Below are 19,438 nucleotides of genomic sequence, written 5' to 3'. Positions count from 1 at the left end.
TGAAATTGTAGTCTGAATTAATCTTGACCGTTCTTAAATTTTAGTTGTAAATAGAACTGCTGAAGTTGCTCGCAACTTTCAGCATTTTAATTCAAGGGGCTGTTGAAAGTTAGAAAATATTAAAGCTTAAGCGAATACGATGGTGGCTAAAAATCAGTGTGTCTAATTAAAATTTAGATAGATCTTACATGGATATATTGAAATATAAAGTAAATGTAGTAAAGCTGTTTAAGAATCATTTGCTACATTGATATTTCCATCTACTGCCAAGTGGCAGCATCTACCGGGCTAGGCTAACTTAGATCGCGGAACGCCATGTTAGCGTAACTTGCGTCGGCTCGTCTCCCGACTTCCACTCATAGAACTTATACTAATGGAAGGGAAAAAGAACCTGTACAAGTGTGTCCAAGAAGTGAGACAGAAAACTAGTTCTGTCTCATACCTACAAATACGGCCGTTCATGCGCATTATGAGGAAAAGTTATGAAATGAGACAGAAAACTAGTTTATTTTATGTCAAGTCATGTTCTACTTGTCCTTGTCGCACAGATGTTGGACACAAGTATTGTTCGTTTTGTCTGTTCTGGTCTACTCGGAGCAAACCCAAGCAGACCAACGCAATCTAATAGGTTGATTCCGATGACGCCAACCTATTAGAGTGCGTTGATCTGCTTGGGTTTGCTCTGAGTAGACCCAGAACAGACAAAACGAACAAGGCTACAGTTTCAGCATACGGATGGTATACGCTATTCCCCTTCCATTAGTATAAGTTTTATGCTTCCACTTTCCACTTCTCATGTGCTCTTGCTCGATGGTGGCTGTTCGCAGTATACGTGTCTAGTATTGCGCATAGTTTTCCTGTCGTTTTTTACTTTGTAAATCTTCAGCTATCTCATGATTAATCTTCGTGATCAAAATCACGAACTCATACGAAAGGACTCATCTGGGACATCTCTTGTACTATACGCTCGACAGCGACCGTTCAGATTCGCCACGCACGGCGCACGCCGGCGCCACGTGACATACACGGCTCACGGGATCATTGTCACCAGGCCGGTATTTGATTAATACAATTGACCTGCGCGAGTAATTAAGAACTGCTCATCAATGAAAAACTAATTATTCTCATCCAGACAGTCACGTGTGTATTATTATTACCCTTTTCAATCTATGATAAAAAAAGTATACGACAGCTCAGAATCGTTTGCAGTATTACGTGATTTTATACAAAATTACATCTGCATTCTTTATTTGCGCACTGATTCCGCGATGTCCTCTCACCCTTCCGTAGAGATATCAGCGATCTCAATATAACAAAAGCAAACGTAATTATAAATGTAACTATATTAATATGTAGTAATAATAATATTAATAATTTAGTATTAATTAATATGTAAACAATAACAATAATAAAATTATACAATAGATTAATTTATTTAATGTAATTAAATTGTGTGTTGTGAGTAGTTAATACTATGACAGTTCTAACTACGGGGCTCCGAGGGGGGTGCGGGTGTGCGGGGGGTACCGGTAGGCGCGGGGGTATGACGTCACGCGGGGAGGAGGATCTCGCGGTGCGGAAATTGCTGACGCGGTATTTTCGGGTCCGCGACCCGGGAGCGGGAGAGGGGTGTGCGGGGGGTACCGGTAGGCGCGGGGGTATGACGTCACGCGGGGAGGAGGATCTCGCGGTGCGGAAATTGCTGACGCGGTATTTTCGGGTCCGCGACCCGGAGCGGGAGAGGGGGAATCGGGGTCCGCGACCGCCGCCGCCGCCGCCGCCGCCGCCGCCGCCGCCGCCGCCGCCGCCGCCGCCGCCGCCGCCGCCGCCGCCGCCGCCGCCGCCGCCGCCGCCGCCGCCGCCGCCGCCGCCGCCGCCGCCGCCGCCGCCGCCGCAGCCGCCGCCGCCGCCGCTGCCAAGCGAACGAGAATGTACTACGTTATGGGTGGGAGCGAGAGAACGTGATGGATAGTATGCGATGTGTATGAGTGAGAACATGTGATGAGTGTAAGTGAGAGAGCATGCGGGAATATGGATATAACGGGTGGGAAGGAGAGAACGTGATGAATAGTATGCGATGTGTAGCATGCGGTATGTGTGAGCGAGAGCGTGCGATGAGTGTAGAGAGTGAGAATATTGTATTTAATGGGTGGGATGAGTGCAACTGAAAGCGAGGGAAGGGAGTGAGAAAGAGAACGCATATTATATATTTATATAACTTTATATTTATATATTTATATAATTATATCCAAAATTAATCATTTATATATTCATATATTCATATATTTATGTATTTATATCCAAACTTCATGATTTTCGTCTATTAAAGGACGCATGCTGAATAGACGGCGCAGGTCCCACACGTCGGCTTCGCCAAATAGGCCGCACGAACGTTCTAATACATCGTCGTTCTGCGCTCTTAATAAATCCCTTCTCCAATGCGTCCAAAATTTCCTGTTAATATTGATAAAACCGGGTATTCTGATATCCTCTCGGTAGATCCATGGCTAAAAAATTAGCATTTTTTAGAATCTTATAATTTAACATCTTTTTAAAATATAAATGTCTAAAAACTTACTTGATTAGTTATTGACTCGCGCACCGACAATAACCCTCCTAAAGGGATGTTGATTGGAGGACCTGGAAGTGGTACCTCCACGCGTACCTCGTTGTTTATAACGACCCGTCGAACCGGCATCCCATCAACGCATACATACTAAAAACAAAATAATTATTATTATTTAATTTTTTACACTTCACCTGTCATAAACTTGCACTATCACTTACGCCAGTGACAGGATATTCAATGCGGATGCTCTGCATTTTCACAAGTTTTGTTCACAAGTTTTGTTCACAAGTTTGTACGATCTGTCTGCACCGTCGAGAAGCAGTAGACTAAAGATGTGCGTTACTCTCACTTGAGAGATGAATTTGAAAAAGCCGTGTCAGCTTTGTGGAATTTTTTTATCTGCACGCATTCTCATTTCAAAGCTTTATAATGCTGTCTTGGTTAACGTCTCAGTTAACATCTCGTTCGAAATAAAAATCATTAAACATATTCCAAACCATTTCATACATCTATATCAGACATTATCAAACTGCATCATACAGATATCGAACCGATATTGAACTGCATCGTACAGCTATCAAACTGTATCATACAGCTATCGAACCGATATTGAACTGCATCGTACAGCTATCAAACTGTATCATACAGCTATCAAACCGATATTGAACTGCATCGTACAGCTATCAAACTGTATCATACAGCTATCGAACCGATATTGAACCGCATCGTACAGCTATCAAACTATATCATATAGCCATCGAACCGATATTGAACTATCACTTGTGAAATAAATTGAAAAAAGTTGTGTTAAAGTATAATTTTTTCTATCGTACGTGACTTCATATAATTTTTTCTATCGTACGTGATTTATCAACGAGATCGTCTTATATTATCTCGGTCAACGTCTCAGTCAAAGAGCATATTAAGATTGTAGTAGTAGTACTAAGATATTAAACATATCATATTCCATTTCATACATCTTCCTACATATATCTTATATCCATTTCATACATCTATATATCTTATATGGGAAAAGGATAGAAAACATTTTATTGCATTTTATTTTTCTTTATTTTGAAAAAATTCCACAATTATTTTGATATTGTGACCACCAGTTATATATTTTAAATACATTTTGTAATGCACAATTCTTAATATGTTTTTCACATCGTATAGTATTACTAACATCTAGATTATTTAAAGATTTAATGTCTTCATAATCTGCATCCAAAGTCTTGATATATATCCCATCATCGGTATCAAGCATGTCCGTCAACCATTCTCGTTTCTGAAGTCCCTTAACGTATATGATAGTATTGCTGTCATCCGTATTACACACAGCAGATGTAATCAGACGTTTCGCCATGCTGTACGGTATCATCCCGTCTTTCCATTGCAATCCATGATGATATGCAATCAACCAAGAAGCACAAGACTTGTCGGATTTTGTAAGAACACGCCATGGCATGGGGCTAGCAAAAATATAATGTGCGAGAACAGTTCCTTTTTTCAGTACCGCTACTTCCTTTACGATAAATTTTTTATCGACAATAAATCCTTGCAGATCCACAAATGTCGGTACGATCATTATGAGTAACTCTTCAAGACTGTAATTTAATACCAAATATCTCAGTTTTTATCAGTTTAATGTTACATGATTTTGCGCACTACGTTGGACAACGGACAATATTCAATTACACGATCATGTAAAATGAGACAATAAGCGGTAGTATTCGCAGGAACATTTTCCTTGCAATCAAATTCTATGCGCACATCTACGGTAGCACTCTTGACGGATTCGTTTTGTCGCGAACAGTCAATGACCGCAAAAGGTCCTTTTTCCAGGAATGTGATTACATTTAGCAATGTTTCACACTCATATCCATAATAAGATTTACCAAAACGTCGATATATGTCATATAGAATGGCATATCTAGATTTACGAAAGTCTAAATTCATATCGTCATACGGATAAAATTCAGAGTTTAAATAAAGTTTTACATTGGTTAAATTACAGTCGTCAAAGATCGTAACATCTTGAGACATGATATTTTTTCGACCTGTCTGCAGTGCGAAAATAACGAAGCGCGGTTTCTCGAGCTGAATTGCAGTTTTAACAGCCCATGAATGTTTCGTCGTACTCTGCAGCAAAGGATACTCATACAGATCCCAGGAGCGAAAACTCATACTTAGACATTGTCCACTCTCCAAAGCTCGCAGCAAAGATAATTTGTTGACTTCGTTTAACGTAACATGCGGCATTCGCCACTGCACTTTAAATAATTCAATTTCCGGTTGAGCCGTAGAATTTCCAACGATAGAATTGTTATCGTTGCGCGCTCGTATCAAAATCAATTCATGACGAGCGTTAACAATCACGCGTTTGTAATCTTCGCAAAAGCCTAATAATACACTAAGCGGTACGCAAAAGTTGAAGTATCCTTCCGGTAGGTTATACGAAAATTCCCATCCTGCATTCTGCATAATTACTGCTTTGTCATATGACAACGATACATAGTTCTTGAGAGTGCTGGTTATTCCAACGTTTCTGTTGCGGTCAATTTCCACACCGTTGAGTTCATATCGAATTTCATCAAACATGAACGCCACGCAATTATTTCCGAGATTTATCTCATCTTTATCCGTATCGTCTTTCTTCTTTACCAATCTTCCTTCGACGTAGAGAAAACTTTCACATGGTAACGTGTATAAATCCTGCTGTTGTATGGGTATCCTTATTTCATCGCTGTATCCAAAAGTGGTGTTGGCGTACGGATTGTACGTATGAGTCTCGATCTTGACGATGCTGTCGTCAAAGATCGGCTCACCTCCAATGTTCAAGATCTTAGACATCTTAGATATTTCGTACAATAAATCCCAATGATTTTAAAAATTCAACGTTTGACGCGGTGAGATTCTTTTTATCAGATGAGTGAATATTTTTAACTGTCTTACAATTTATTTCACACGGTCGAATATTCTTGATTGGTGTAAAAATTGTATCCTTCACTTGCTCATTCAACACGAGCATCTCACGTTATCGTCTTCGTACGTGTAATCTAACAGTAATCTCCTCTCCACGAAAATCGAGTAATTGACCGTCCTGATCCACAATGCGAATCGTCAAATCAGTAATGCTCCGTGCAACGATTGGAAGGTAAATGATCTGTGCAGGCGTTTCCGATATCTTATATCCTGGTGGCACCCTCGGCGAAAATTCGTGTATTGTGTGTACGCACTTGTCGTTGCTGTACGCACCCGCAGTCACGTTACATTCTATGCGAATAATGTTTACGTTTATGATATTTATAGGTGCATCCGATTCATGCCACATTCGCGATTCAAGAATACGCGATGAAAATCCCAACAGCGATCCAACGTTGTTAGGTTTAAAGAAATTTATCTGATAAGCACACATAATCTCACTCTTCATTGTATTGTTGTTAGCACGAATCACCACCGGATATTCGCTTTCTTCTTCATCTTCTTTGTGAAACGTTCTCTTTTCCACAACATTGGAATGAGATTGTAAAATTGTGCGTTTCAAATATCTATCTATATCACGCAATTCATACGATCCTTCGGGAATTGTAATTTCCTTGTTGTCTTTGTCATAATAAAATTTGTTATTCGACGAATTTACATTAGGTATGGTATAGTATGTTTCAAAATCTGTGAGACCAAGCTCATAATCGCCATCGCTCAAATCTACGGCTGGAAAATAGCTTACCGCGAGGATGCTACTCTTGCCAGTTACCGTAAACGTCAGTGACATGTTGAAACGAATACTGAGTTAAATTGCATAATGTTAGCCTTTAAATTGATTACTAACTGTTTGAAGAAAACGCAGACATAGTTGGCCACAGTTGCTTTGATCATAACGTTGATAAGGCGTGTGATTATACTCGATCCACGTTACATCTAAATATTGCACCAGTTCTTTCGGTGGTCTAAGATTGCCGAAACTATCAAAGTATATAGCGCGATTTCCTCTCTTTGCATATGCCACCCAGTGTGTACCTGATCCTTCAGCGTTATCTAAATTTACAATACCGCTCTCGTTTCGATATGCTCCAACCGTTGGTAATGCTGTACGCATAAAAATTCCTCTAAAGTGTGGAATGCTCATACGTTTCGCTAACTGTAATAATTGTATGTTGGTAGTTGCACCTTTTGGCATTTTTAACGTCTTTTTGACGTTTTTTTTTTTTTCGTCGACACTCCTTGTCCACGCTTATATGGAGCGAGATAAACTCCATGACCTTCCATGACACGATTATGACGTTTCAATTCGTTCAGCTGACGCTGTGCTGCCTTGTTATCATTCACAGCCTTCGCAACTCCCGCCGCTCCACCGACCAACGACCCGAGAACACCCAACAGCGGTAGAATGGGTAAAACACCACCGCGTTTCGCTACCGGAAGTATTCGTTTACTCGTTCTCAGAAGTATTCGTTTACTCGCTCTCTTCTTTTTATCACTTTTTTTCTTTTTCAAACCCATACCGATTTTTGTCTTAGTTTTCATAGCTGCCCAAACGGCTGCTGCAGCAGCTCTTTCTCCGAAAGTCGAATCGTTCGCTGTAATGCGTTTTCGCGCTTCCGCAGCGAGTATATTATCAGCTGCGTGTCTATCGGTGAGTTCGTTGCTCTGGGAGTATGCAATGTCGTGTTCGCGACATGCCGCGTCCAACGGATTAATACCCCGATCACCTCTGGCCAATCGCTTTTTCAACCTAGTACCTGGACCGCAAAATTGATATCCTGGTATGTGCAGTTCGAAAGGAAGCGCATTTATCACACGATTTAACAAGCCGCGACCTACCGCTGGCATTCGCGACAATTCTTTATCAACGGTGCGGGGCCGTCGATGTGCGTCTGGTGCAACGATTGATTGTAATGTTCGTAGCAACGACGATGGCTTCGAATCTCCGTATCAGCCTTTATGTGTTCCGGAAGCCTGTCCCACACGTATTCGATATAATTGCTACACACGCGTAGCAGAATAGGTTTCGACACGAATTCTAACTGCTCGACACTCAAATCGAGTATATCGGAGGGATGTGACAATATGAGAAACATTTTACATACTGAACAATTTTGCTCGGTGCGTCTCTATAAATAGATCGGTCTTATTAATTTTTGTCAGTTTTTATCAGAGTATAGAGGGAGAAAATATGCGGTTCGTACAACATTCACCAGCGATTAAAGTAACAAATTTCGATGACAGAATAATGTCCAAAAGAAAAATAAGGAGGCATGGAAACATGTTGCCGAGTTCTATACGTGGTATAATTTGCGGTCCGTCAAATTGTGGCAAGACAAACGTATTAATAAGCTTGTTGGAAAGTCCGCATGGAGTACGTTTTGAGAATGTGTATGTGTACTCGAAATCATTACAACAACCGAAATATCTGTATTTGGAAAATTTATTGACACCGATTGAAGAAGTTAGTTATTTTGCATTTGCCAATAACTGTGATGTCATTCAACCGAGTGAAGCGCTTCCGAATTCCATTTTTATCTTTGATGACGTGGCGTGTGATAAGCAAGATACGATAAGAGACTACTTTGCAATGGGGCGACACGTGGATGTCGACTGCTTCTATCTCTGTCAGACGTATGCAAAGATACCGAAACATCTTATACGCGACAATGCAAATTTTCTAATTTTATTCAAGCAGGATGGTACCAATCTAAAACATGCGTACAACGATCATGTAAATACCGACATGTCTTATGAGGATTTTAGCAATTTATGTCATACTTGTTGGCAACAAAAGTATGGATTTTTAGTGATAGATAAGGATAGCGCACTCGCCGATGGACGATATCGAAAAGGATTTAATGACTTCGCAATACCATAAAGCAGTTAGTTGTTTTTGATACGTTGACCAAGTAGCGTTTCTCAACATGGATAACACAGATAACAATATGGATCGTGAGAAGATTGTGAAAGAGATTGCGAAAACAAGTGATTCAATTCGTAAAAAATATCGCGCTTTGAAAGCGGGTAAAGTGCAAGAAGAAATGGCGTTGGAGAGACACTTTAAGCCCATTGTCGAACCATTAAAACAGATTGTTGAAAACACTATTGGTGATGTATCAGATCCGATTAAGAATGAATCGTTCTTCTCGGGGGAAGACGAATACGCAGAACCAAAACCCAAACGAAAGCGATCAAACGCTTCGTTTAATTCTATAATGACCTCTACTCCTGTTAAAAAAATGAGACGATCAAAAACTGTACCAACTAATTTGAATGAAACATCGCAAATACTACATGATAGTGATTTATCGTACAGTCATGTACCTTCCGTCGAAGACGTTTTTGAAATAGCAGCCAATGAACCGCTTGTGACGTCTATTCGACAACAATTGGAAACGCGAGAGGGACGTGAAAAGTTGCACATGCACTATGGTCCATTAGGTCAAAAATATATGGGGGCTGTTCTGAGTGGTAAAAAACCAGTCATTATAGATACTGTTTACGGAGTTTACTTCACCGACTTTGGAACGATGCTCGGCGATAAACGCATCGACATACATAAGAATGATAACATAGTTATAGATGGTAAAATATACACGGGAACGCCTGGTCTGTACGAATTAATTTTCATGAAAATGCCCAACATGTACACGAATAATGACCTGCAAAATTATAAAAACATTCTATTGGTGACAAATGCATATAGACGAGGACATATTGCACATAATCAAGTAATGGGTAACAAAGGGTCTAAATATAAAAATATAATTGCACCCTTAGTAACAGACGCAAAAGTTGGACAAGGTTTATCAAGCGCTATTACATTAAATAATAACAAGATCGATTATGTTCATTGGGATGATCCCAACGAGCTTGTGGATCGCCTTCGATTGCTCGAGGCCTCACACCAGGCAGGGCACAATGCTCACGACAACGAGATTCTATCAATTATCGAGGAACTTCGCGAGGCTGGTTTTATTATAAATTAAAACTGCGCGAAACAAATCATTTAGTCAACATCGAAATGTCAATCAACAAGTTTGGAACATCACTCGGAAGAGGTGGTGCGGAACCATATTATCAATGGAGCGGATTAGTCAGAAATTACATGCGTGATAACGCTCTTTGCATGGTTGTCACCGATTTTGATGCAAAGTCGTGCAAGATTCGACGTTTAGCGTTACCTGTAGATGATAGTGATGCAGCCAATAAACGATACGTGCAACAAACTGTGAAAATTTTAAAGGATCGACAGGATGAAATCGAGAGGAAGATTGAGACACTTCAAAGTAAGGTTGAAATTACAGCTCATACGCTAAACGAGATTCAAAGACAGCTCGACGCAGTAACTCATCGTGCTGAGTAAAAAAGTTAGTACGTTGAATATATGCACCATTTACATGTCATACTCTGAACATGTCTGAGAAACAATTGTTGGTTGAGGAGTTGCATGCTCCGGCGAGAAGAAATTTTTCTCGAAGACGCGTCATAGTTCACGGATACGATGACCTGTGGCAGGCGGATGTGGTTGAGATGCGTCCTTACACACGATTTAACCGAGGTTATCACTACATACTCACCGTTATCGACGTGCTGAGCAAGCATGCATGGGCTGTACCGCTGAAGGCCAAGAGCGGTAGCGAAGTTGCTATTGCGATTGCAAAGATAATTCAGAAAGATGGCAGATGTCCGAAAAATTTGCAAACAGACAAAGGAAAGGAATTTTATAACACCAACGTGCAGAAACTATTAAATAAACATAATATCAATCATTATTCTACATACTCTATAATGAAAGCATCAGTTGTCGAACGCTTTAACCGAACATTAAAAAACGTCATGTGGAAACAATTTACACTCAATGGAAATTATAGATGGATTAATTTGCTGCCACATCTCATGTCAGAGTACAATGCACGAAAGCATCGAACTACTGGCATGCGACCTATCGATGTTACGCCTGCAATCGCTAAAAAACTCTTAACCACGGTGTATAGTCACATAAAAATTGCGGCACCCGCGCGATTTAAAGTCGGTGACTCGGTGCGTGTCAGCAAATTCAAAACTGTTTTTGAGAAGGGTTATACACCAAATTGGACTACGGAGATATTTAAAATTATTAAAGTACAGCGTACCAATCCTGTGACATATGTACTGGAAGATTCCTCTGGAAAACCTATCGCTGGAGGATTTTACGAATATGAGCTGCAGCGTGTTGCAAATCCTGACGTGTATCTCGTTGAAAAAATATTGCGCAGAAAAGGAGATGATATTTATGTCAAGTGGCTGGGATTCGATGGATCGCATAATTCATGGATACATAAAGACACTGTTATTTAATCCAATAAAAATTGTTTTTATTATATTCACATAAAAGTACAATTTAACAAATACATTATTATATTAATTTTATATTATGTGAGATTTCTTTATCATCCTTTCCTTAATACATTTTTATTAATACATGTTTTTAACATAAAAATATATATATAATTATTTTTAATGTGCATGTAATTTAAATGTGCATATAATGTTAAAGATATTATAGTGGTATTCGATAATGTCCCCACGGTAACGTTTCAACTGAATCGGGTATAAGGTATCTCTTGTCATCATATGGACTTAGAGCGATTTTTGTTTCGGACACCGTATATACTTTATGTAGCTTGGATCTTATACATGATTGGCTACGCGTCATCTCGATCTCATCTCTCAAACACTGGGTATAATCATCAAATGTTATGGTTCGCGTTACTACATTATTCTTGACACCTTTCGCTTTTTTAGTGTCCTTCTTTCCATCTACCTTTAACGCATACATCTTTGCTCTAAGTCCAACGAACTCAGTCATTATCACGCCATTATTCTCATCTTTCATCAAGCCCGGAACTTTTTTATTCTCGAGAGGCATACCGTACGCGTTGTCGACCGGATAATCGCTTGTGTCGAACCTAGCAATATCACGTTTCATCGTCTCGTAAATATCCTCGCACTCGACGAGGTATATGAGACTGTCGGTGTCAGTATACATGACTCTACATTTGTCACGATACAGAGGTAGCATGTACTCGTGGTGAAATTCATATAGACACGTCTTAGAAATATCTAGGATACACATGCCTACATAAATCGGCTTATATAATTTCACCTCGAGTTTTCTAAGTTCAACGGCGATTAAATTTTCTGCAAAAACACTCCGACTATGAAAATTTGGTTTCGCGATCATTGTCTCCGCACCATACCGTCCCACCCATTTTGTCAACAACTTAACGTCAACATGATTGCGCACATTCTCCATGGTTTTACCAAACACCGCATTATTCATTAATTTATACAAGTTTTTTTCGAAATCATTTTTGGCGAGTGTCCGGAATCGTGTATTTAACTCTATGTATTTACAGAGCCATGGAGATTGTGCGAATTGTAATATACGGTGTATCTTTGCTATACGAAGACCGTGACGCATGCACTGCTGCAGGTTGCGGTAATGTATGACGTAACGTTCCTTATCATACAGCGTAGCGAGAAGTTTACATTCACGCTTGCCTGGCGGTTTATCGCGTGTTGGGCAGAAAGATAGGTCAGCGTGCTCGTCGTGAAGGTCTCGGGGATACTCGAGATCAACTTCGAGAATGTATCCCGTTGGTGAATCAGCAGCGATCGCATTTATGTCAAAATTCGAGACTTCGATCCATTGAAATTCCCCATATGGCAGCGGCTGACACATCGCCCAACCATACAAATTATTAACGTCAAAATACATAAGATATGAGGATGGTTTCGATGGGTCGTACGTCTGCATGTATTTGTTGTTAGCCTGTGCATATCTGCCTGAACATTGACTGAGACCGCCGCGTATACCGCGTTCGATGAACATTACCATGTCAATGTCAGTAAGCAGTTCGAAAGTAATTTTTGTATATTTTAACATAGCGTCCCACGTGTATCCGGGGAGAGTGTAATAATGTGCTGGATCGAGACCGTAACTTTCTAAGCATTTATCGCGAAAATTTTCAAAAATGTCAGCTAACAATAACACATCCGTTTTCAAATATAGATCGCTGTATTCACCCAACGTTTGAACGGAGAATCGCTTCCAGACATTCTCAGCGTGCATGTAATCGCTCTCGGATACAGTATCAGAGGTCAGGGAACTGAAAAATGATTCGCGCGGCGGTAAACATGTGTCCTGCAGCTTGTTCACGCAGTCAACGTACTCATACGGAAATACACCTTTTCGTGTCAATAAATCAAAATCCTCATCAGATAAGTGTAAAAATTCGGAACGTACAATTTTTAATTTTTCTTTGCCTAGAAATGATGCCAATTTTTCGAGACTAGTATTTAAAAATTTATATGAATCTATGAACCGTAGTTTTATGTAATTGTGTGGATCTAATTTATCGGCTGTGTCTACGACATGTTTTGTAAAAGAAATGTACTTTTCTTTCGTGATGGGAAGTACGTCAGTCTTCCCTTTGAACGCTGTGGCTATTTCCTTAATAATGAAATGCGAATCGTATCCAGATAAGTTATGAAAAATAATAGGCATGTATGATGCATTTCGATAATTTAAATTACAGAGAGAATGTGCAGGACCGCGGTAACGACCAGTCAAATGACAATGATCGCGCACCCGCGTATCATCCGACGCGAATGGCTTATCGCAGATATGACACCGCGTCGCGCTATGGTATGCCTCCAATTGTTCCTCTGATAACGTTTCCATGGGGATATTAGTTGATAAACGAGTCTTAACATTATACGCTAATTTTTCAAGTTGTTTAGTGAACCATGCGACGCAATCTTTATCGCGACGAAACCGGTACGTGGATAACGTGTCATCGTATGAGCATCGCACGTAATACCCGATGCTGAATACCTCATGTTGTTGATATGTGTATGACGCTTGCTCTGTATCATGTTGCGTCTTCCGCAGCACACACTCGAGGTCTGCGTAGACGATAAAGGGCACTCGTTCCTTGTGGTTTACATTCTGGAAATTTAACCACTTGTCGTCTTCAGCGGGCAATGTGATAGCGCAGTCGTTCATCCTCTGACAGTCTACAGTGTGTGATTGCAACCTCTCGCATGATGAAAAATAGTGCAAGCACCTGTAAAAATAATTTTAAAAAATTTTAATTAATTTTTTTTGCTGGATCATGTGAATTTTTTAAACATATTATACATACCGATCGCAAATGTATCTTTTTCCATCATGTTTGCTCAGTTGGGAGCTGATGAGGCGGGACAGATTTTTTATCCAGACAAAGTGACCCACGCTGTCTTCGTGCGGATTTTGTACGTATAATAAATTGACATGCTTCTCTTTCTTGTCATTGGAGAGCCGCAGCGGAAGAATCTTTAGCATTGCCATTTCCTTTTTCATCCCGTAGACGTTGATCGATATATTGTTAAGACTCTCAAATTTTCCAATGTCCTTTACTGTAACGGGAAACGCAATGTCATCAAACTTTAGGACTGTTGTATAATGTGGATATGATGATTCCAATCCTGTGTTTCTTTCAGCAGGATGTAGAGCGGCAACCACTGACCATGCGAAGCATGCATTGTCCTTTGAATTAACGTTCACTACTGCACGCTTCATCATTATTTCTCGCGGTAATGTCACGTAACACCCCGCGTGTAGAGGATTGTACTTATTTATATTTAGAATCAAATTGAGAATTCGCGATAGCGCCCACCCGCTATCTCGTTCTTGAAACTCTTCAAGTGATGCTAATGTGGGTTCGATAACGCGTCGCTCATACCACTCGTCCAAGTCCGACGTTTGGAATAGTTCACAATTTTTAGTGTTTATACTTTTGTTGGCACGTTTATCACCCGTTACAAACACGCCGTTGAATGCTGTATTCACTTTTACACTGTTGTGTTCCTCTAGAGCGTCCCGCACTCGCTCGAGCACTATACCGCCTGCGTCTTCTAAAAACGTTCGCGGTTCAATATAGTTTGTATTTATCACTGCACCTGTCTGAATGCGATTCTCGAACGCTGTATCTATCTTTCGCCACATAAGTTTGTTCGCGTTATTACTAGTGCTCGCGTAATTACCACCTACATGCACGAAACGTCTTTGTAATTGTGTCTTTTCACCTTCGAGTCGCGCGATCCTCGCCACCAACGATTGCCTTTGTCCGACGGCAAACCGAGGACGCTTTATGCGGCTATGTTCCTCAAGCTGTTGTATAATCTCATCGCATCGCTGCAACCACATAAAACACTCGCCCAAAGTAGTGACTCCATTTGCTTGCTCCAACAGCTCGCGTTCCACTTGCTCGAAATTATTCTCCATTTTTATCACTGTTGTCTTTTATCACTGTTTTAAAACAACACCATACAATCTTCAACAGGACACTCGCATATAGTTTCGTAGCACCTAATGCAGAATCGAAATTTGTCTTGAATTTCAAACTGCATTAGCTTGCTTTGTCTTTCACACCGAATATAAAAACATATCTCCTTCTCTTGCTCAGACAGAACGTATTCATCCTCATCATTGTTTAAAAGGTTTGAAAATTCGTGGTAAGTACGCAGCATTTTCTCTACATAGGGATTCTCAGTATTATAAGCAAAGTGGGACGTTATTGCTATCACTTCGATATACCTTCCAACACCTGCTGGTATCTCAATGAGATGGTAACAGCATTCCTGAGTCTTTTCTACGATTTGTTTTGCTATATCATATTCATTTTCATCGGTGTCAACCGAATTGAGTATCTCTTTATATAATTTGTGCTTCATATGATGAGGCCAGTTATCAACAAATTGGTCGTGTATGTAAACTTCCTGTATTATGGTGCGTTCATGCGTTCCGCGTAAACCGAGTTCTCGATCACGTAGAAATTGCACTGGTGATATTCTCTGCACATCCTTTCGTTTTTCGGAATCATCATTATTGTTAAGGACATAAATGGCATCTTCTACGATATCGTCATCCATGTTATAATAATCTAGTTTTTATACTAAGAAGTCTCTACTGTGCGCACACTGAACACATATTGCACTAAATTATTACTCCGGATTGATGACGGTTTCAACTTGCACTCGGATCTTAAACTTCGCATCAAATGCGATATTATGCGCTTCCCGACCGCTTATATATTTTTTATAACTCTTTATTTTCTTTGTCTTAACATCGGTGCTTGACCTCTGCAAGATTTGCATTATTTGAATGTGCGATTCTGAATGATCTCATCAAGAAAGTATCAAATGATTTATGTACGTGCCTAAAACATATTTTTGTTACAGCATCCATACATCGGCGCTTGACCTCTGCAAGATTTGCATTATTTGAATGTGCGATTTTCGTATGATCTCATCAGTAAGTATCAAATGTATGTGCCTAAAACATATTTTGCCGCAGCAGCCGTACATCGGCGCTTGACCTCTCAAAGATTCACATTATTTGAATGTGTGATTTTCGTATGATCTCATCAGTAAGTATCAAATGTATGTGCCTAAAACATATTTTGCCGCAGCAGCCGTACATCGGCGCTTGACCTCTGAAACATTGGTCATCCTTGAATGTGTAAAGTTTGAAATAGTGATTGTCCCCTCTACTGAGATGTGTGAAAAAATATGTGATTGTCCCCTCTACTGAGATGTGTGAAGGGTGTGCAATATAAGAAGAGTTCTGACAACGGTATCACATCAGTTAATCAGTGGAATACGGACGGTAAAGTTCCAATCTTGCATTAGTTAATCAAAAGAAGTCGGAGTTTCCCTGAAAATGAACTATTACGTTCCGATTCAGCAGAATGAAACGTGCGATAAACCGTAAGTATTTCTTAAATTAATTAAATCAAATTTTGTTACATATTTAATTGGATTTTATTTTTTATATCTTGCAACATTTTTTCTTTACAGAACAATATCGCAGCCGCATCATACTCCACGCATTCTGGGGAGAAGATTTGCTTTGACGACTACATTCTACAAATATTTGGATATAGGAATCAGTGTGGGACTTGAGCCTTTTGTAGAGATGATTCTTGGTGACAACAAGGGCAATGAGATATCGCTGTCACGTGATACCTGGGTAATAATTATTGAGAAACGGACAGATATCGAGCAACTCCTGCAGTCGACAACCGCTACATCGTTGTGGATTAATGATCTTTTCATCGAAGTCGTTAAAATACGTAACGAGAGTATCATAAAATTCACTTTAAATAACAAAATTATGTACATGAAACCATCGACTGTGCAATTTTTACTAAATCTTGAAGATGTTATCAATAATGCATATTTTAAGTTATGGGATGATATGCATATAGTAAAAGAACGATATAATCAATTTGTAAACTGTTTGCGGCGAAATAATATTCATAACAAGTGTGATGCAGTCAAATTGTTAAATGAAATATGTGTAAAAACTTCACTTGTAGATTGCGAACTGATGGTTTATGCATCAGACAATATTGTATACGACGCGTTACAAAAGGAATAAATGAAAAAAATTATAAATAATTATTATAACCTATTTTCTCTCTTCCCTATTCCTTTGCGGTATAATGGCGTGCGCAGAACCGAGTAGGAGGTACATAGATAAGATGGGTGGGAACGCATGTATGTAACCGCATATGAAAGAACGCAACGAATGAAAGAGAAAGAGCGAGAGAATGATAAAACTGTATGGCTGGAAATATCGCGTACGGATGAGAGAGATAGAGAGAGAGAGAGACAGATTCGGAATAGAGGGAGAGAGCGAGCACCGCGGTGATGGCTGCTACAACAGCGGCGGCGGCGGCGGCGGCGGCGGCGGCGGCGGCGGTCGCGGACCCCGATTCCCCCTCTCCCGCTCCGGGTCGCGGACCCGAAAATACCGCGTCAGCAATTTCCGCACCGCGAGATCCTCCTCCCCGCGTGACGTCATACCCCCGCGCCTACCGGTACCCCCCGCACACCCCTCTCCCGCTCCCGGGTCGCGGACCCGAAAATACCGCGTCAGCAATTTCCGCACCGCGAGATCCTCCTCCCCGCGTGACGTCATACCCCCACGCCTACCGGTACCCCCCGCACACCCGCACCCCCCTCGGAGCCCCGTAGTTAGAACTGTCATAGTATTAACTACTGTTGTGCATAACCAGAAATTAAAAACGCCTAAATTATGCAACGGATATTTCATGCTGCATTGTTTCGAATTTAAGAACGCGAAACTTATGTTTTTGGAGTTACTGAATCTGAATCCGAAGTTTCATCAGGTTAAGGTTCTTTCCTAATCTGAAAAAATAACCACTAAAATGACACTTTTCGGACTAAACTAATCTTGACGACTGAAACTATTAGGGAGAAAAAATATTCTTATATTTTTGAGTTACTGAATTTTATTCTTACATACTGGGCATATTACTGGGCATGAGAAGAAAAAAATGATGTGTAGAGTTGTAGAGTAAGCATTCCATAATGCAACTCTGTGATTTCAATTTGATGCTTATTTGATCAAATCATGCGATAGTTTTCGCTTTAACCTGCGGACTGAGACGCATTCTTTTATCAGGCCAATGGCAAAAAAGTTTGGTGCGTCAGCTATCATCCAACCAAGCGTCTTGGATTGACATTTTTGAAGAATTTCGATATTTTAATTGGCAGTTGTTCCCCACAGTTGGATCCCGTACATCTATACAGGTTTCAATATGCTTTTGCACAGTAATATTTTATTTTCTATTGAGAGCTCTGATTTGCGGCCAATTAGCCAGTACATTTTGCTGAATTGTCCTAATTGTTTGCATTTGGCGAATGTACTTTCTCTAGGTTCATCTTCTGTCTAGGTATTTCGCATCTTCAGCCTTGGGAATGAGATGTCCTATACAGTTGAACACGTGTTCTTACAAGTAGTGAAAGTTACATGTCGATTTGGCTTCATTCGTTTAAATACGCTATTTTTTTGTCCAATGTTGGAACGTTTCTAAACCTTTTTGCAAGGTCTTTGAGGCTACAACTGGATTTTTATTAGCTACAAGAAGGGTCGTATTGTTTGCTAAAGTAGCAGTCATTATTCCTCTGACAGCTAGTAAATCCGCGGAATAGAACAGGTATAACATCGGACCAAGCATATTGTCCTGTGGAATTCCATGCATAGAGCTCTGGTTTTGTAAGCGCAGAATTGCTGATTTGATTCTCGCTGGCCCCAGCTTTTTTTAAAATCTTATCTCTTAATATTTATCAAATTTAAATGCTAATTAATTATTAAATATTTAATCGTAATTTTTAAATAAAAATTAACATCTTTTTATTTTTAATCACTACTCGCTTAAAAATACGAACATTTATATTAAATTAAAATGTGCTCGGCTACGAGCGGCTTTACGATGGATTAAAATTTTCTGTACTTGCAGCTCTCAAAAATCTTCAAAGTTGATTTTCTTGAGTGTTTTTGAGAAGCCCATCGTACTGCTTTAGGAAATTGATGTTCAGGTACTGATCTTTAAATCCTATAAGTAAAAGAAAAAAATCGATGTCCTCTGATCTGCAAGGTCCCCTTGTTTAGACATGCCCTTTGTGATACAGAAGTCCAATTTTCCTTCTGTCCGATGGTCAATATGTAGGTTCACCAGTGGATATAGTTTGGAGACAAAGGTTTTGCTTGAAAGCAGTTTACTAATCTACTGCAGACTTTACCTAGCTATTGCTTCTTATCTTTCAGGAGTTTACGGTTGAATTTATTTTGCTTTCTAAACAGATTTAGAGATCAACGCTAAATTGCTCATACAGTTCTATTTGTTTTGAACTTTTAATACAGTTGTGGAGTTTACTGACTTTTAAATCCATCTAACGTAGGTTTCTTCCCAATATTAAAATATTTAGAGGAGGACGCACTTTTTGAGCGCTCCACTACCAACAAGCAATGATTGGCTTCCC

At 39.9% G+C, this 19,438-nt stretch overlaps 3 protein-coding genes across 6 annotated transcripts in view; 2 read left to right on the top strand and 1 right to left on the bottom strand.

The window, feature by feature from the left end:
• LOC105831306 (probable DNA mismatch repair protein Msh6) overlaps positions 1–19,438 on the top strand; it is a 59,429-nt gene that overhangs the window by 27,072 nt on the left and 12,919 nt on the right. The window lies entirely within an intron of this gene.
• LOC118647121 lies at positions 1,910–3,161 on the bottom strand. Its single transcript, XM_036291379.1, has 2 exons — positions 2,579–3,161; positions 1,910–2,507 (listed from the first exon to the last, which is right to left on the bottom strand). The coding sequence occupies exons 1-2, from the start codon at positions 2,696–2,698 to the stop codon at positions 2,295–2,297; spliced, it is 333 nt and encodes a 110-aa protein (XP_036147272.1). The 5' UTR covers positions 2,699–3,161; the 3' UTR covers positions 1,910–2,294.
• LOC118647120 lies at positions 15,890–17,166 on the top strand. The gene is made up of 2 exons (XM_036291378.1): positions 15,890–16,354; positions 16,445–17,166. The coding sequence occupies exons 1-2, from the start codon at positions 16,308–16,310 to the stop codon at positions 17,025–17,027; spliced, it is 630 nt and encodes a 209-aa protein (XP_036147271.1). The 5' UTR covers positions 15,890–16,307; the 3' UTR covers positions 17,028–17,166.

This window comes from Monomorium pharaonis, chromosome 8 (genome assembly GCF_013373865.1).
Source record: "Monomorium pharaonis isolate MP-MQ-018 chromosome 8, ASM1337386v2, whole genome shotgun sequence".
In the NCBI taxonomy this organism is placed as follows: domain Eukaryota; kingdom Metazoa; phylum Arthropoda; class Insecta; order Hymenoptera; family Formicidae; genus Monomorium; species Monomorium pharaonis.
Note: the sequence above shows the minus strand (reverse complement) of the source record. Positions and strands in the feature narration are given on the sequence as shown.